At 39.6% G+C, this 20,219-nt stretch overlaps 2 protein-coding genes across 2 annotated transcripts; both read right to left on the bottom strand.

Annotated features, from left to right (window-relative positions):
- Window positions 1–14,942: 14,942 nt before the first annotated feature.
- Window positions 14,943–15,589, bottom strand: LOC121603383 (cyclin-dependent kinase inhibitor 1C-like). Its single transcript, XM_041932033.1, has 2 exons — window positions 15,227–15,589; window positions 14,943–15,151 (listed from the first exon to the last, which is right to left on the bottom strand). Exons 1-2 carry the CDS (start codon window positions 15,304–15,306, stop codon window positions 15,028–15,030), a joined length of 204 nt encoding a protein of 67 aa, XP_041787967.1. The 5' UTR covers window positions 15,307–15,589; the 3' UTR covers window positions 14,943–15,027.
- Window positions 15,590–16,864: 1,275 nt separating this feature from the next.
- On the bottom strand, window positions 16,865–17,654 carry LOC121603376 (cyclin-dependent kinase inhibitor 1C-like). Its single transcript, XM_041932026.1, has 2 exons — window positions 17,149–17,654; window positions 16,865–17,073 (listed from the first exon to the last, which is right to left on the bottom strand). Exons 1-2 carry the CDS (start codon window positions 17,226–17,228, stop codon window positions 16,950–16,952), a joined length of 204 nt encoding a protein of 67 aa, XP_041787960.1. The 5' UTR covers window positions 17,229–17,654; the 3' UTR covers window positions 16,865–16,949.
- Between the last annotated feature and the right edge of the window lie 2,565 nt (window positions 17,655–20,219).

Raw genomic sequence — 20,219 nt, 5'->3', positions numbered from 1 at the left:
CAACCGCGTTGAATACACTACTGCAACTTTACTATGCAGCAATCATTGGTAAATGCAATTTACTAATGTAGACTAAACCACGAATAAACAATTTATTAATACAAAAATCATGATAGGGATATGGCTGGATCATATTGAATAAACAATGAACGATAGAATCGTCTTTCGCGTTCGGTTCTTTTTACTGAGTGAACAAGTTCGCTCTCGATCGGAGAAAAGAATCGTTTTGTCCATGCCTAGTCTAGACTGGCTGCACACGCATGTTTTCCCGCAAACGTAACCACGCAAACAATGAGACCCCAAATTTTGAGTGATTCAGGCCGAGGGGTATGAGGAAGCTTGAGGAAGCAAGGAGAATCTCGCTGCGATGAGAGTTCGCAATCTTTTTTACACGCGCGCTTTACTAACACCAATACAAATACCGTGCTTTGACGAGACGTCTGTGAATGAGTGTGTCTTCTTTCAGCGAGCTCAACAACTTGGAGCTGCTCGTCACATCGTGTTGTCTCGCTTACACTACAGCATCGAACCATCGCTCCGTATGTCCCCCCTCTTACGCGAGTTATTTTTCTTTCTTCGATGCTAGAAAGAAGTGGACCTTTCGAGTGCTAGAAACCAACTGACTTTATTTTCCATTATTTGTTACCAACGCTTAATGTGACCGGTCGGCTAACGGTATCGATATGCATATATCGATCAGCATATCGATACCCAAGTTATTCAACCCGCCGCATCAGCAGTTTGATGCTTATGTGCTAACTCGCGTACAAAACCACCAGTACAGCGCGACGCTTTGTCGGAGATGGTTGTGCGCGTTTTGTTCTAAGTCCCGCACGCAGTGTTTGTGCGTTGGTGCGCATTTCGTGCAAAGTCTCGTGCGCCGGTGTGTTTTGATGAAGTGTTAAGTGAAAAAACAGTGTGCACAGACACACATGCAGTGCGTGCATCAACAGGTAAGAATTTGCTGAACAGAGGCAACGCAGATTGTCGACAAGTTTCCCGCAGCCTGGCTCGACCCGGTACTTTACAGTACGACGCCATTCGTAGGTATGAAGGATTCTAAATGTGTTGTGAAAGTGTAATTTATGTTTCAATAAAGTGTTTATGTTTGTTGTTAGAATAAGTGCGTATTTGCGATCGCGGCAATGCATGAAAGAAAACGAGAAACGAAAGAAACAAATATCTTTGGATGTGTTGGTAGCATGGCTTGAAAGAACACAAACACTTTGAGAACTGCAGAGCGCACCGTGCGTTACGGGTGGGGAGGGGGAGGGCTCGCGCGAGGGTGTAACTCATTCCTCTAAGAGTAACTGCTAAGGGGGGACGGTACTCAAATCACTCAAAAATACACTCATTTTGCCGGACGGGGACGGCCACGAACTCGCGTCTGAGAACAAGTTTTGAGTGCTTGAGAAACTTAAATGAGTGCTTGAGAATGTTTTCTCAGCTTGAGAAAGCCCTGTGGCCCCGCGGCCTAAGATTCCCTTCATCATCACTTTCCGTGACACGTTTTTCACGGGCATCGGTACGCAATCGAACATCCAGAGACAAGGACCATCGCAATGTGCCAACCGTGAAAACCATCAGCTATGAGAGACATCGTAGTGCACCGTTCCGTGGAAAGAGGACAACGAGTAGCGACCGTCCACCGTACACGGTGCGAACAGCATCCCGAGCAACGTTCGCCAGGGGGCGTCAACCATCAGCGGTGAGCTCGTTTCAAAAAAAATTTATTATTACTATCATTATTTTTTTAATTTGTATAATTATAAATACAACCGTTCAGCTGGCGAAGGAGTAGGCGATATAATATTGTACACCAACACATATATTCTGATTATTTTATGTTCACGAATTTCACAACATTACCATTATATTCACACAAAAACATTTTTGAAATATTACACGCATTTATTATCATCACATACACATTTACAATCAGACACACACCTTTATTATTTACACGTATTATTTCGTTATGCATGTTTTCATTTCAAATATTTTTTATATTCATATTTTACAAACTACTTTTTACAAGAACACATTTGGTAGCGTTTTAGGAATACGTAACGCGAAAGATTGGATAATTTAGAGGTATTTTCAATAGGAATATTAGTAGGCAGGTAGTAATGTTGCCAGCTGGAAAAAAAATCTTGCTGAAGCTGGTGTTTCGGGGGTTCGGTCGGCCCCAGAATCTACTTCGGCGGTGGGGCGCATTTCAACAAAATTACCGCAATTTTGGGAGGAGGTTCCAGGGGTTTGGTTGTGTCAAGCGGAGGCGGAATTAGAACTTTCGAAAATCACTCGGGAGCGTACGCAGTATTCATACCTTATTGCTGCACTTTCGGATTGCTGCGTTGGGGAAGGTTCTCGATATAATAAAAAATCCAGATCCGATCAAACCATACTCCAATTTAAAGGAGCAATTGTTGAGTAGGTTGACAAGCAGCGAAGAGACTCGTTTATCAAAGCTCCTATACCATGTTGAAATAGGTGACCGAACTCCATCAGAGTTCTATCGCCATATGATTCAACTCGCGGGAAATTCGACAGATCTGTCCACGACACTTGTAAAAAAGCTGTGGAAGTCGAGGTTGCCCAAATCTATTGAAGTTGCATTGATAGCAGTTGATAGCAAAGACCACATCGAACAAATGCGGATTGCCGATAGATTGTGGGAGTGTACACACGGTAAGGGAATATCCGAAGTGCACGCTAGAGCTTCAGTGCCACAGGATTCTCTTGCCAATATACTTCGTCGTCAAGTTAACGAGCTAAAAGATATGGTGAAGAAGATGACATTCAATTCCAACCAGGGACCTCGCAACCGTGGGCGGAGTGCTTCCAGGACAAAACAGAACATCCGACAAAGAACTCCATCTAACGTAAGGAAGCACCCTTTTTGTTGGTATCATTTCCGTTTCGGAAATGCTGCCAATAAATGCTTGGAACCCTGTAATTTTACAGCGTCGCAAGCAGCTAATGAAACGTGGAACAAAAAAAAACTAAGTGGCTCACGGGAGGTGGCGGATCTCCCAAGGGCAAACAACAGTTTCCCTCCACGTCTATTTATAAATGATGAAGTAACTTAATTCACATTCTTACTAGAAACGGGAGCTGATGTATCAGTCATACCAGTTAGTTTGGTCAGAAAAGCATACAAACCAACAGAAATGGTACAGCAAGCAGCCAATGGTAGTACTATCGCGACGTATGGTACGAAGCTGTTTCAGTTAAGTCTCGGTTTAAAAAGACTTTTCAGTCACGTTTTTATAATTGCGTTCGTTAATCGACCTATCATAGGTGCGGACTTTTTGTTCAAAAATAATATAATGGTGGATCTTAGAAGACGTAGGCTACTCGATTCGGTCACTCAATAAACTACCAAATACACATTGGCACAACTAGATACACCATACCCGAAACATTTTTTGGTAGAAGCTGGGAAGTTCAGGAAGGTTTTGAACCAATTTCCGTCGTTGGTAGAGCCCCCAGACTATAAGAAACCGGTAAACCATAATGTTTTGCATTACATCGAGACAAAAGGGCCACTGCCATTTGCAAAACCACGTCGCCTTGATCCAGAGAAACATAAAATTGCCTTAGCAGAATACCAACAAATGATAAACCTTGGAATATGTCGGCCATCTTCCTCACCAAGATCCTCCCCCTTGCATATGGTACCAAAAGGAGACCAAGATTGGCGACCATGCAGCGACTACCGTCAGTTATATGCAATCACAACGCCAGATAGATACCCCATTACTCATATACAGGATTTCACTATGAATTTACACAGGTGCAAGTATTTTTCAAAATTAGACCTGATAAGAGCGTATCACATGATTCCGATAGCAGAGGAAGACATACACAAGACAGCTATCACAACACCTTTCGGAATGTTCGAATTCGGCCTTAGAAATGCAAGCGAAACATTCCAAAGGTTTATGAATAGCCTATTCAACGGTTTTGATTTCGTTTTCGTCTACATTGACGTCATTTTAATCGCTAGTCCGACAAAGGAACTTCACCTTGAACACTTACAAAGGGTATTCAATCGGCTAGCAGAATACCACATAAAAATCAAACCAACTAAGTGTGCGCTAGGATTTTCTGCTATCGATTTTCTAGGACATACAATCTCTGATATATGATGATATGATGATGATAAGTCCCACCTCTTACCCCAACACAGGTTTGAGAAGGACGGAAGTATCTTTACGATAATATTACTCTTAGGTAGTTTTTGAACAAAATAAAAATTTACGAGCAAGTGGTGGCATCGGACGTCATTCAAAAGAAATCACCAAGTCATACACACACCCAAGACGACCGACGTAGTTTCATCAAGAAAAAACGGGTCAACTCCATCGAACACATCAGGACCTAACTGCGACATGCATATGGCCAGTTCCACTGGTGCCACACCGGCTCCAGGGCACTACCTTCCGAAGCAGCAGAACCTAATGTATTGGAAATTATCAGGACACACTGCAACATGCATATGGCCAGTTCCGCTGGTACCAACGATGGCACCAGGGCACTACCTTCCGATGCAGGAGAACCTAATGTATCTGGAATTGGCCACTTACAATCATCAATGAGTGAATCTCGCTGTGACCTCCCAGACATGCAGACAGCAAGCTCTCCCAAACTAAATCCGATTGTCCACTTGTACGCGCGCGTGTCTCAAACTTATGTTGTCTCTTTCTTATATATTTTTTCTAATTTGATTTCATATATAAAGAAAAATCTTATCATCATCATCAAGCTCATGATGACAAGTGCAGTTGTACATAACATAGTGACATAGGACTTCTACACAAATATGACATTACACAGTTTGTGTAACATATGCCGCACACCTACGTTTGAAGTCTGGCAAGTTACTCGCATTCTTGATTTCTCCGGGTAATCTGTTGTATAATTGAATCCCCTTGAAAAACAAAGAGTTTCTGGCACCATGTGAAATTAAGTTGGGAACCCTCGGCTCATTTGCTCTGCGTGTACAGTGCCGATGAACATCAGATCCTCGAACAATGCGTTCCCCGAAATACCCTGGCAAAAGGCCCCCCAAAAGTTTAAATATAAAGGTCATGGTTTGATACACAATCCTCTGCTCTACAGACATCCACTGAAGAATATCTAGCATAACAAAAGACGACGTACGTCGGCCACACCCTAAAGCTAAACGCATAATACGATTTTGCAATCTCTGAAGCCTTTTAATTTGTCCCTTATTGCCAAGAAACAGAATCGACGAGCAAAACTCAAAATGTGGTGAAATCAGTGACTTATAGAGGTTACCTATCCCAAAAAAACGAGATCTTCTGCCAGCCTACTAATAACCTCAAACTTTGATGCCACTTTAGCGATGACCCAGTCTATGTGAGTGTTGAACTTTAACCTGTCATCTAGGATTACCCCTAAGTATTTAGCCTGTCTAACTCTTTCGATTCGTTCCGAATTTATCACAATAGATGGAGGTTCGTCCAATACACCCGCAGACATCACCATGTAACAAGTCTTGTTAATATTTAATGCCAGCTTTTTGTGCTTCAGCCATCCATCCAAAGCGTTTAAATCGATATTAATCAGAGACTCTGCTTGCTTGATATCTTTGTGCGAGAAAAACAGAACAGTATCGTCAGCAAAAAGATTGATCTCACAAGACTTCAAAACCTGTTTCATGTCATTGATATACATTATAAACAAAATTGGTCCAAGAACACTTCCTTGCGGAACTCCAAGGGTATTTTCTATAGGCTCTGATATAGAGTTTCCAAAAACTGTTCTCTGAGTTCTGTCTTTTAAATAATTTTCGAACCAGTTGAGCTCTTTCCCCACAATACCAAAACGCCTTAAGGTCTGCAGCAATAACGGTCTTGATATAGTCTCAAATGCTCGTTTTAGATCCAAGAAAACGGCAACTATCGATTCCTTTCGATCCATCAACACCTTCCACCTCGCCAGTACAAGATTTAAAGCAGTTTCACAAGAGTGTCCCTGTCGATACCCTGATTGTTCACTAATCAACAGGTCATTTCGAGTTAGAAACTGGACCAATTGCTCCTTAACCACCAATTCCAGCACCTTTTCGAGTACATGCAACATATTGATGGGACAAAACTCTTCCGCACTGGCAGCTCCGCTCACTTTAGGAATAGGTATTACCAATTATTCCTTCCTAGTCTCCGGAAAAATACCCTCCTCCAGCGACTGATTGATCACTTTAAGAAGAGACTCTCCTACCACATGGAAGCAATCCTGAATAGTATTACAGTTAACATTCCCTATGCCCGCTGTTTTGGACAGGCTGAAACAAATAGTTTTTAATTTCTCTTTTGTTATTTTCTGAAATTTGAATTGGTTTCCTGGAGCATCATTACAAAACAAAGAATCAGGCGCTCTGGCATCAGCAATGTTTTGATTTATATCTAAAACACTGTTTACAAAAAACAAATTGAATTTCTGGCATATTATTGAATCTTCCGATTCTACCAACCCATCAAATTTTACAACAGAAACGCGTGATTCCTCTGGCCTTAGTAAACTTTTAAGCACTTTCCACAACTCCTTGCTATTTCCTTTATGCTTAGATATCTCACCACTAAAGTAATTTCTACGAGTAGTTTTGAGATTCCTGCTGTATGTATTCCTTAGTCTAGTGTATTCAATCCAATCGTAGCCTGAGTTTGATCTAATAAAATGTTGGTATGCTTCGTCTCTTTTCCGTTTCGCACGGCTAAGTTCCAAAGTATACCACCTACTAGTCTCTCTTGACAAGATTGTCTTCTCTTCAACCAAGGTGCCCATAGCTTTTTTCAATGTGTTCCATAACAAGTCTGCAGCTTCGTTGAAACTCGGCGCTTCTTGCCTTAAACCTTGTGACACATGATTGCAAAGAGCAAATTTCGAGTACCTATTCCAGCATTTAAATTTTCGTTGAATCGTTTCACCACGTTTCACGTTTATATTCAAAACAAGTGTTTCATGATCCGATATTTTTAATAACGGATCAGTAGTGACCTTGATTGAGTCTGTGCTACTGTAAACCTGGTCGATCAATGTTCTGCTCTGCCTAGCAATTCGTGTGAATTCGTTAACTTTTTGTTTCATGTTTACTGAATCCATTAAGCTTTTCAACTTCGCAGATTTTTCAACATTTAACCAGTCGATATTGAAATCACCGACGATAATGTTAAGTTTGCTAAAATTCAAGAACCTATCTAACCATTCTTCCAAAATGTCAACAAACCTTGAGTCACTTGCACTTGGCGAATGATACAATATCCCGTAATTGCCTGCTGTCATTCCCTTAGAAACTGTAACACCAAGAAACCAATTACCCTCCAATGATTCATTAAAAATCACCTTTAGGACAATTTCGCTCCTGGCATAAACAGCTACACCTCCTGTATGACGTGAGTGGGACAAACACGACACAACCCTATAACCATTAATATGAAACTGCTGAAATGCTTCTTCCTCAATCACATGAGTTTCAGAGATTAAGACCAGCAACGGTTGAACTTTCTCTACTGTCTCACGAAACATGGCGTAGTTGGACGAAAGACCGGCTACATTGAAATATAAAATCTCTCTGAACCGTCCTAACTCCTCCTCTACCTGCTATTGAGAAAGTTGCATACGCCTTTCTATCTGTTTTTTAAACATCGGACAATTATAATCAATTATGTCTTCTTGTTTGCTAACACGCAATTCACACATTTCAAAGAAGATGAAGTACATTCAGACGTTTTGTGTTCATCACCACATTTTGAACAAGCTTGCTTATTCTTGCACTCGGTGCTCTTGTGATTAAATTGACCACAACCATAACACCTCATAACATGCACGGACTTCGAAATTTTACACCTATCAAATCCCACATTTATTTTTCCTATTTTTGCCAGACATAGGTCAGACTCATAATCAATTTCCAAGACCGCATTATATTTTTGGTACTTGTAAATTTTATTTTCAAACATTCCTATGACCTTGACCTGTTTCCAGGGTATTCCCTCATTTTGAGATTTTAAAAGATCTACTAAATGTGAGTCAGTGTATTTTTCGCTCATCCCAATTATCTTTACACGTGACAATGGTAAATCCGTTGCATACTCATCTCCCAAAATGTTTTCTACTTCTTTCTTGAGTTCATCTAATTTAACCTGAGCAGAACATTGAACATACACCTGACCGTCCTTGCCGTTACGGAATTCCGACACCTGCTGCTTCCTTGGATCCAGCTTAGCGCGAAGGTCAGCTCTTGTCTTATCACAAGATTGACCCACCTTTGGTACAATAACCAGAGTCTTACTATTCTTATTTTTGTTTGCCAAAATGGGTTCAGTAACCTTGTCAGAAATCTTGGGCGTCGAATTAACATTCCCCGTGTCAAAACGATTAATAATGGTTTGAACATTACTGTTCCCACTATTCGTCCTTTTTCTTTTCTTAGTCACTGTAGCCCAACTTTCATCCTCTACTGTTTCTCTGGCCTTAGTATCGTCAAAGGTTGCACGCAAGGCTTCCTTTGCCTTATTTGAGCATTCTACCGCACTCAAGCTTTCACGCAATGTTTGGTCCAATTTGCGTTCCACTTGTGCGCAGAGCTCAGTTTTTGGAGTCTCGATTCCCTTTTCCAAGGCACTCGATATCCATACACTCACATTCGACTCCAAATTTTTTATGGATTGTGTGAGTAAATCGTACGATCCACTCACATCTACATCCATACCCGCTAAGCCCGATTTGTGTTCTAAACATCTATCACACATATACAGCACATTCTTATTCTCATTAATTATTTTGGCCGCTGTTTTCGAGAGCGAGGGGGTAACGCAGCGACGATGAAAGTTGCCACCACATTTCCCCGCACACAAAATTGGGTCATCGTTTATTAAAACTACGGCGGAGCATGCTAAACACTCCATGCCGTAAAAACAAAATTCGGGCGAGCTGTTTTAGAGTTAAAAAAAATTATCACACAGACATGAAAAAAAGTAACAGCAAATGCACACAAACACTACTCTACTACAGCCTGCGATATCAACGCTTACACTCGTGTAAACGTCTTGACAAACGGACAACGATACGTATGTCTAGCACGAACACAAACACATACCGAGTAAAGATTAATCACTTTCGACAACGCAGTGACGCTGTCGACCGAGATACTTCACCCGTGTTTTACATTCACAAAACAATAATACAAATACTAAACAATGATACCGCAGGTAGCACTAACATTAAGTACAAGTAGAACAAAACAAAATAACACTTAGCTCTCTATTTCACAAGTTTTCACAGTTCACAAACGGGAGCTACACATTCACAGGACTGCACTTGTCACCATTCACCTCAGGCCTGATAAAGGAATTACCCCATGCTCAAAGAATGTAGAGGCGATACAATCATTTCCAACACCGAATTCTATAAAACAATTGCAACGATTTGTTGGAATGATAAACTATTATCACCGTTTTCTGCCAGGGCTTTTCAATGCGCTGAGACCCTTGCACAAACTTATTGCTGAACATGGTAGTAAGAAAAATAAAATAAAACATTCGAGTGGTCGGAGGAGTGTGACAAAGCAGTTCGTCAGGTCAAGTCTGATCTAGTTCACGCTACGATACTGTCACACCCAAAAACCGACGCACAATACTCATTAACTACAGACGCGTCCAATTACGCTGTAGGAGCCGTACTACAACAACATTACCAAGGGAAGTGTCAACCGTTGGCATTATTTTCCAAACTAATATCTCCGACAGAACAAAGTTACTCTACGTTCGACAGAGAGCTGTTAGCAATAGTCCTCAGTATAAAATTTTTTAGACATTTTTTAGAGGGAAGGTAATTTGTCATCTACACTGACCATAAACCACTCACCACAGCAATGACTTCCAAAGCTGAGAAGTCACCGCGACAAAATCGACACCTTGATTTTATTTCTCAATTCTCAAGTGACATACGGTACATAAGAGGAAACAGTAATGTGGTCACTGATGCTCTCTCGCGTTTAGGAGAAGCAGATGCCATAGAAGACCTAAACTATCTAGTTTTGTCAGACCATCAACGCTCTGATGAGCAATTGCAAAACTTATTAAACAATGAGAAATGTCATGACTCAAAATACACGCTAGAAAATGTAAAACTTGGAGAAGCAGATTTGGTATTCGAATCTTCGACACGAAAAAACCGGCTCTACGTTCCCATGTCGTTACGAAAGGAAATTTTCGACGGCATTCACAACATTGCCCATCCAGGGATAAGAGCGTCGCGAAAAATTATGTCGGAGAGATATTTTTGGCCAGCGATGAACAGTGTCGTAGCAAACTGGGTTAGGGCTTGTCTGGGGTGCCAGAAAGCAAAAGTAATCCGTCACACAAAATCCCCGATAGAATTATTCGGAGTGCCAAATGGTAGGTTTGACCATATCCATATAGATATCGTTGGCCCCTTACCTTCGTCTGAAGACAAATCATACCTCTTAACGGTCGTGGATCGATTCACAAGGTGGCCAGAAGCCTACCCATTGTCAGACATATCAGCGATCACTGTGGCAAAAACTTTCGTAGAGCAATACGTATCCCGTTTTGGTTGCCCATTGAGAATCACCACAGATAGAGGTCGCCAGTTTACGTCAAGGTTGTTTACCGAAATGACTAAACTATTGGGCACACACCAGATACAAACTACAGCGTACCATCCGCAAGTTAACGGAATGGTTGAACGTTTTCACCTACAGTTGAAGAAGGTGTTAAAAGCTTGTGGGGACACTATCAGGTGGACACAATGGTTGCCATTAATCCTACTCGGTATTAGGATAGCATATGAGGAGGAAATCAAAGGCTCACCCGCAGAGATGGTATATGGCCAAAGTCTGAGACTGCCGGCCGAAGTATTTGTATCATCTAAACCCATTTCCACTGACGATTTCCCCGATTTTATTGTGGACCTTAAAAAAGCGTTTAAGTGCGTAGAACCAATACCATCAAAACACCAAAGTTCAATGACCTGCTATTTGCCCAACGCTCTAAATAATTGCAAAAATGTTTGCAAAATTCGGGTTGACAAGGTGAAAACAGGGCTCCAAGCGTCATACGAAGGACCTTATCCAATCATAAGAAGGTGCAGAAATTTTTTTGTTATAAAAAGAAACGACAAAAATGAGTCGATTTCTGTCGATCGACTCAAACCAGCTTTTGATTCCGTACCCGAGACAAAAATCATTCCTCTGGAGCCTTCCACCACAGCCAAACCAAACAAACATGTTCGTTTTCGATGACATATCAATGCACAAAGCGTGCATACGGCATCCCAAACGGATCGCGACTCCGTCACTGGGGCCCTTTCCGTTTGAAGTCCGTAGGCTGAAATTTCAGCCTGTCAGCTGTTTACATTGTATAGCAGTTTTCAAGCAGCTATCTAAGTCGGTATAATATACAGGTGGGCTTATCCCATGGAGGAATATAGAGGAGGTGTCTTCTTAGCGTTTGGCATATTGCCATTTTGAGATTCAGTTTAACAACAGCCGTCGATATTTGTTTACAGGCAGCAGCTACATTATAACGTGTAATATGTCGATTTATGGAGTGTGGATGCAAAATACGAATTTTTAATGCTAAAAAAATGTGTATTAAACGAAAACAATTCATATATCATATCTAAATACCAGCAACATTCGTCGCATTTGACAACTGCCGTCGATCCTGGTTTTGTGCTTTTTTCTAAAGCCTCGATGCCTAATTGTTCTACATGACGACACCTCCTTTCTACCCACTTTGGGCTTATCCCAAGGTGTATGAATTTAGAAGGCTGATTTTTATCGCTTCTGCTTCTGAATGAAGATTTTAAGAGTGTTTTGAGTATTCGTCAAGCCTCCAGAAAGCTCTGTCAAAAAGTGATATTCAAATTTGGTTATAAAAAAAATGCTATGAGACCACCTGGACTACATACACTTTGATTCCAGATTTCACCACCTGGTCTCATTAATGCACCTTGGGATAAATGTAAACAAATCCGTGTTTTCGAGCAGGTACTCGAATCCAATTCTAGCTTTTAGGCTAAAATTTTCTAGACTGAAAATCGCAGGTTAGTTTTTTGTGTGGTTTTGTATGGAGTGTTTACATGATTTCAGCCTCCAACTGTCAAACTCCATACAAAAAAACTGACTAGAATTGTGAAGGCCCGCCATGCAATTGACAGCGATGTGCGAGGGCGCGCGAGGGCTCGCACGCCATACAAGTTCACCGCCCCAGAGCCCTCGCATAAAAGAGCTTGCGAGCCTTGGTAATTTTTTCACCCCTAGTTTTAGCAGTTATAATTATAGCACCCCGAGAGCAGGTATAACATTGCACATTATAGCTTACTAAACACCTAAATTTTGAGATTTAATTTGGCAAAATTCCACAAAAATTGGAAAAGTAATCTTTTCGGCGAATAACACCTAAAGAACAAAAACTTATGTATGAAAAATAAAGACTATTTTTAAGTATGATAGGATTTCGAGCAGATGACCACTCTCAACCCTCGCAATGTTTGACGGGGGCCCCCACTGGCGGGGGGTTCTGTGGTGATCAGCGCCACCTACATGTGAAACACCATGCGTCAGAGCTTTAGAGGTTGAGAGCTTTATGTTAGCGTAGGCGTAAGTTAGCGCAGGCGTAAGTTAGCGCAGGTGTAAGTTAGGTGTAATATGAGTACCAGGGAATCCCAAGCGGCATCGCTGAGAGAGAATTAAGCTTTTCCCGTTGTTTCCCCCCCCCCCTGACATACCCACGAACGGTGTGTTTGTTTCTACGCGATGCGTTTTGTTGTTGTTGCCTTTACAGGGTTTCACACTTTATCTCAAGACCGCGGGACCCCTTCCCGAATCTGTCTTAGCCAAAGCCAAGACTGCGGTATCATGCTTGAAAACGTTGATGATACCTGAAATCATTGATGATACCTGAATTCATCGGATGCAATGCTGAATCAGCGGCATATTTCTCGAAACACACAGGTTCGCGCCGAGGACATGCGGTCGAATATTTTTTTACACGTATAACCTTTGTGTACATCAGTGTATTAGAAATACCCAATTATCCTTTTCGTATTTTTACCAAAAAAGACAATTAAATAAAATGAGTGAATGCATACTTGTTTATGTAGAATATTTTAAAAGTGTTAATAAAATAGTTTCAACTGTTTAAATACTCTTTTTTAGTAATAAACGAAAAAAAATAATTGGGTGTTTTCAGTACACTGATGTACACAAAGGTTATACGAGTAAAAAAATATTCGATCGCATGTCCTCAGCGCGGACCAGTGAGTTCGAGAAATGTGCCGCAGATTCAGCATTGCATCCGATGAATTCAGGTATCATCAACGTTTTCAAGCATCATACCGCAGTCTTGGCATTAGCTAAGACAGATTCGTGAAGGAGTCCCGCGGTCTTGAGATAAAGTGTGGAACCCTGTAACGCTGTTACCGCAAGAGCTTGAAGCAAGAAGCGTTTCACACCATCACCGTCTCACCCAAACATTGGTGTTGTGATGCGTTTATTTGTACCCCTGGCCCTATGTTCTTCTTACCCGTACCGCGCACCCCATACATTCTGACTTAGAATTCAAAGCAAAGCGAAATGGTCTAACTGAATTTGGAAAAGATGAGTGATGGATATTTCATTACGATTCAGATCACATCATTATACCGATGCCGGATTTTTTCATTAAATTTTAGTTAAAGTTTCTATTTGTCTAGCAAGCGTGCTATAGAGTCCAATTCCCATTAAATTAAGTTTATTTAACGCAAGAAAGAGTCAATAAAGTGTCCCACAGCTATGAGAACTCCTGAAAAACCTTGTATAGAAGCAGAAATGCTTCTATAAATAAACTTTTACTCAAGCGGTCGCGGTACAAACCATAAAACCTCGCAAACCACATTTGGCCCGCGGGCCATCAGTTTGACATCTCTGGTGTAGGCACTTCAAATCACATTTCGAATCATTTGACTTCCATTTGACTGAGCAGAGCTTTAAAACTAGCATATTAGAATCGTACGTACTCGGCAAGATTAGTTTTAGCATATAGGATTAAGTAGTAAGGGTCATAGTCTGTTTGGTACCAGACCCGATTTTTTTTAAATCATCGAAATAAATAAACAAATACAGTAGAATGTAGATTATCCGGGCAGGTCGGAACCGGACGGTTGCCGGTTAATCGATTTGGACGGATAATGGTCCAAGAAATGTCAAATTCATATAAAAGTTATAAAATCCACTAGTTTTATGATTAATTCACATTGAATCAATCGATTAATCGTTAGTGGAACATTATTTTAATCAATAACTATAAGTTTAACAACCGTTCACGAACAAAAATGTATTTTTAATATACCACTAGACACTACAATGCTGCACACTAAACTGGTCCCACTTGATTATCGCTGCAAATGTTCGCCGTACGTTTGAACATCTGTCATATTTATGCGCACGGTTAAACCGCCCGCCGATTAACACTAGAACTGCCGGACTTTTCAACCTTACTAAAACCGCCATATGGGACAATTTTGTCCCATTCGTTATGTGTACATATTTAGACATGTTTATTATTTCCTAAGGGTTTCATGTGGTAAAATAATTGATAAACTCCACAATTAAGTATAATAAATCTTTATTAGACGACGAACCAGTGCTACTAATAAAATTGCGCTAGAGTGTACGGTAGAATACTTTTATGGATTAGCTGATTGAATATAGCGAAAAGATAAGCACGTAGTAAGCAAGAGTAAAAGCACGTATGTACACTCTCAAAATTTTTTGCCGAATCTCGGTTAATTTTGCCGAGATCTGCACAACTGAGATCCCGGCAAAGATCTCGGTTAAATTTTTGTTGCCGACATCTCGGTTAATGTCATTTTGTTTTGACGTTTACGTTTAACCGAGATATTCGGTTAGAACAAATCGAGATTTCGGCAAAATATAAAAACATTTTATTTTTATTTTAGTGATTTTATTTGCGTATCAAATGGGTTTTTTTATGTGATGGAAAGCGTTGGGACAGGCGCCGATTCAACCGCCGGATGGGGCACAGCGTTTGGATGTGGTACCGGTACAGGAAAATGAGCCGGACAAGGAGCGGGCACTGGTACAGGCACGGTTCTGTAAAGCGGGCAGAGTGAAACAAGTCTGAGTAAACCCTTTTTAGATTTCATGTGATCGAGTGTTGATACTTACCTCGTGTAGGTGACCGGAAATGAATCCTGGAGGTCTGAACGGTCTGGCAAAGGTTGAAGCAACCGGATTAGCTTCCACATCTGATGCTTAAATAGGGACTGCTCCGAGCGACGCTCTGAAGAGCACCGGTTGCGTGCGCTGATGGAGTTTCCTAGCCCCAACCCCGCTTCATACCTGTGCTCGATCGCACGCTACTGATTCTCTTTTTTGTCACGCTGAGAGACTCTTTTTCACTTTTTTTTTACATTTTTTATTTTACATCAATTTCTTCACACTCACTCCGAAAGGTTTTCGTTTCATTAGCACGAAATTAACAGAATGGCGAATGACAGATAGAATACCGAGCCTCGGCTAATCCAAGTAGTAAAGCTGTAGTTATAGTTATAATCATTATACCGATGCCGGATTTTTTCATTAAATTTTAGTTAAAGTTTCTATTTGTCTAGCAAGCGTGCTATAGAGTCCAATTCCCATTAAATTAAGTTTAATTAACGCAAGAAAGAGTCAATAAAGTGTCCCACAGCTATGAGAACTCCTGAAAAACCTTGTATAGAAGCAGAAATGCTTCTATAAATAAACTTTTACTCAAGCGGTCGCGGTACAAACCATAAAACCTCGCAAACCACATTTGGCCCGCGGGCCATCAGTTTGACATCTCTGGTGTAGGCACTTCAAATCACATTTCGAATCATTTGACTTCCATTTGACTGAGCAGAGCTTTAAAACTAGCATATTAGAATCGTACGTACTCGGCAAGATTAGTTTTAGCATATAGGATTAAGTAGTAAGGGTCATAGTCTGTTTGGTACCAGACCCGATTTTTTTTTAAATCATCGAAATAAATAAACAAATACAGTAGAATGTAGATTATCCGGGCAGGTCGGAACCGGACGGTTGCCGGTTAATCGATTTGGACGGATAATGGTCCAAGAAATGTCAAATTCATATAAAAGTTATAAAATCCACTAGTTTTATGATTAATTCACATTGAATCAATCGATTAATCGTTAGTGGAACATTATTTTAATCAATAACTATAAGTTTAACAACCGTTCACGAACAAAAATGTATTTTTAATATACCACTAGACACTACAATGCTGCACACTAAACTGGTCCCACTTGATTATCGCTGCAAATGTTCGCCGTACGTTTGAACATCTGTCATATTTATGCGCACGGTTAAACCGCCCGCCGATTAACACTAGAACTGCCGGACTTTTCAACCTTACTAAAACCGCCATATGGGACAATTTTGTCCCATTCGTTATGTGTACATATTTAGACATGTTTATTATTTCCTAAGGGTTTCATGTGGTAAAATAATTGATAAACTCCACAATTAGGTATAATAAATCTTTATTAGACGACGAACCAGTGCTACTAATAAAATTGCGCTAGAGTGTACGGTAGAATACTTTTATGGATTAGCTGATTGAATATAGCGAAAAGATAAGCACGTAGTAAGCAAGAGTAAAAGCACGTATGTACACTCTCAAAATTTTTTGCCGAATCTCGGTTAATTTTTGCCGAGATCTGCACAACTGAGATCCCGGCAAAGATCTCGGTTAAATTTCTGTTGCCGACATCTCGGTTAATGTCATTTTGTTTTGACGTTTACGTTTAACCGAGATATTCGGTTAGAACAAATCGAGATTTCGGCAAAATATAAAAACATTTTATTTTTATTTTAGTGATTTTATTTGCGTATCAAATGGGTTTTTTTATGTGATGGAAAGCGTTGGGACAGGCGCCGATTCAACCGCCGGATGGGGCACAGCGTTTGGATGTGGTACCGGTACAGGAAAATGAGCCGGACAAGGAGCGGGCACTGGTACAGGCACGGTTCTGTAAAGCGGGCAGAGTGAAACAAGTCTGAGTAAACCCTTTTTAGATTTCATGTGATCGAGTGTTGATACTTACCTCGTGTAGGTGACCGGAAATGAATCCTGGAGGTCTGAACGGTCTGGCAAAGGTTGAAGCAACCGGATTAGCTTCCACATCTGATCCTTAAATAGGGACTGCTCCGAGCGACGCTCTGAAGAGCACCGGTTGCGTGCGCTGATGGAGTTTCCTAGCCCCAACCCCGCTTCATACCTGTGCTCGATCGCACGCTACTGATTCTCTTTTTTTTCACGCTGAGAGACTCTTTTTCACTTTTTTTTTACATTTTTTATTTTACATCAATTTCTTCACACTCACTCCGAAAGGTTTTCGTTTCATTAGCACGAAATTAACAGAATGGCGAATGACAGATAGAATACCGAGCCTCGGCTAATCCAAGTAGTAAAGCTGAATTCTCGGTTATTTTGACGGATTATCTCGGTGACAGCAGTGTTAACGTATGTGCTCGGCATGTTGTGTTGCCGAGTTTCGGTTCAAATTTTTATTTAACTGATATTTCAGTTTTAAATGGTACTGATTTTCGGCAACTGGGTTTTTTCAACTGACATATCAGCAAGAATCGAAAGAGCCGACGGATTTCGGCAGTTTTTTTAACCGAGGTCGTGAAATATTTTTAAGTGTGTACAGTCTTTCCCCGAGTTACGCGACACTCGAGTTACGCGAATTCGAGTTACGCGAATTTTTTATTTTTGACAGTTCAAATGTCAAATCAGTACAATTTTCTCCATCAATTGTCAAATGAAAAATAATTAGCAATATTTCAAAATTTTAATTCACTTAAAAGTCAGAAATAACTGAATTCTCCGCACCAATTGAATCACATAAATGATAAATTACACAAATGAAATAAATTCAATCAAAAATCATGATAAAGAAAGTATATTTTTACTGTAAAACGTGATATTCGACTTACGCGAAAATCCGAGTTACGCGAATGTCTCCGGAACGCATTATTCGCGTAACTCGGGGAAAGACTGTAGTTAAATACTTTCGCGCACTTTTATTGTTCTATTCGTATTAACAAGCCTTGTCACAAAATACGTACACGCCAGTGCTACCAGACTTGCAGAAGCACACCCCTCACTCGTTGACAGCAGGGATGCCAGCCATCACAATAAAATTTGCTAATGGGACAAAAATGTCCCATATGGCGGTTCTAGGATAAAAATGATTTTTTTAAAGAACCATATGGAATACAATTATTTTTATTAGCGCATTCGAAAGATCGTTCAAAATAAATAAAAGTCAGAAAATTTCAATGGTTTGTCACGACGGCAAGCGGAATAGCACACCTTTTTCGAGTGCGATGGGACAAAAAAGTCCCATCGGCGGTTCTAGTGCTAATCCACCCCCGGATAATCGACGTAGTACTGTAGTTAAATAAATATTCGATGAAAAGTCCATACAAGTCCACAAGACCAAAAACAATAAATTTCTTCTTCTTCTTCTTCTTCTTCTTCCTCTACTAGGTTGGTGGGTTACATTCGCGTATCTCGAATTGGTAAAAGTAAAGCTCAGCCCTCTACGTTACACTAGCGTTACGCGTAACGCCTGTTTATTGCAAACCCAAGCAGCATTTTTGAACGCCATAGCAGGATAGTCAGTCGTATGGCGGCGCGGTCAATTTGGGGATTGAACCCATGACGGGCATGTTGTTAAGTCGTACAAGTTGACGACTGTACTACGAGACCGGTAAAATTAATAAATAATCGTGTCTTAATATTGATTATTTTTTATGATAATCAGAAAAGCAACAATTTTTGAACGAACATAAAAAAGTACAGCAAACGTTATTAAAGATAAATCTCATTGATAATACATAAGTATAAATAAGTATAAATAAATTATAATATTTTTATTCGGCTTTCATTTTTAACAGCAATTATAGTTGTAACAACTTCAAGAATTGAAACTATAACAAACTTACACATTAAAAAGGGTTAATAATTAAAAAATGATTATTTATTTATTTACCCAGCTATTGATAAAGCAGAATAATCAAACACATAAATTTATTAACCTCATTAACCTTATTTTAAAAAAGAGCCCTCACGCCTAAAGTATTTTTTATTCAAAATGGCCGGAAACATAGATTGAATAGGTATTAAATATGTTTCATTTATTCAATCTATTTATAAACATTTTTAATATTTTAAATTTTTTACTCGTATGAAATGTGCTCCAATTGAAAGCTTTTGAGATAATATGTACTTCCTTCTTTCAGATTATTTTTTATTAACCATAGTGCAAAAATGAAAAGTATTAAATCTGTTTTTTACTTTTAATTTAAGTATATAATCTTATTGATTTCGATTTATGCTTAAGTAATGTGCACTGGTCGATTCGATTATTTGGTAAAAGTAAGGCTCAGCCCTCTACGTTACGCTAGCGTTACGCGTAACGCCAATTTACCACAAACCCAAGCAGCATTTTTTGAACGCCTGTTTTAACCGTCGTAGATAAGCAAATTGATAGATAATAATGTCTAATAATCGAAACTTTATGAATGTTCAGCAATCATTCATAAGGTTTAGATTCATTGATAATTCATTAAAATTAAAAAATAATTATATGACTATTACCTTACGATATTTGATATTCATTAATGTAATTTAGTTTAATAATTACTTTTAAAACGATTAAAATATTAAAATGCTTATACATTTCTAAGCCCACTGCTGGTGTAAAACTATGATTTTAAAATTATAATCAATGTGAAAATTTATTTATTAACCTAATTCATCGCCCTTATAATAGTGCCTTTAAACTAAATGTAATTATGATTTAAATTGGCCAGAAACGTAGATTTCATAGACAATAAATACATGTCGTATATTGAACCTAATTAAATATATATTACATATTGTTTTATTTTCTACTTTTGGAAATGGTACTCCAATTTAAAGCTTCAAAAGTTTTTTTGAACTTTTATTGACTATTTTTCATAAACTATGTATAATACTTGTATTTCATAATTAAATTTCGTTGATATTGGTTAATCTTAAAACATAAAACTTTTATTTTCATCGCAGTTTTAAATATTTTTTATTTTAAAAATAGACTCTGGTCGGTCGCATGGATGACAAAAC

Source organism: Anopheles merus, chromosome 2R (genome assembly GCF_017562075.2).
Source record: "Anopheles merus strain MAF chromosome 2R, AmerM5.1, whole genome shotgun sequence".
Lineage (NCBI taxonomy): Eukaryota > Metazoa > Arthropoda > Insecta > Diptera > Culicidae > Anopheles > Anopheles merus.
The sequence above is the reverse complement of the archived record's forward strand: the minus strand, read 5'-3'. Positions and strand labels throughout refer to the sequence as shown.

What these genes read in the sequence shown, in the direction of transcription:
- LOC121603383 (XM_041932033.1), bottom strand. Translation starts at nt 15,306, where the DNA reads ATGTGGAAGCTAATCCGGTTGCTTCAACCTTTGCCAGACCGTTCAGAC. An exon ending in TTTCCGGTCACCTACACGAG is followed by an intron (nt 15,152 to 15,226) that starts GTAAGTATCAAC and finishes CCCGCTTTACAG; the next exon opens with AACCGTGCCTGTACCAGTGC.
- LOC121603376 (XM_041932026.1), bottom strand. Translation starts at nt 17,228, where the DNA reads ATGTGGAAGCTAATCCGGTTGCTTCAACCTTTGCCAGACCGTTCAGAC. An exon ending in TTTCCGGTCACCTACACGAG is followed by an intron (nt 17,074 to 17,148) that starts GTAAGTATCAAC and finishes CCCGCTTTACAG; the next exon opens with AACCGTGCCTGTACCAGTGC.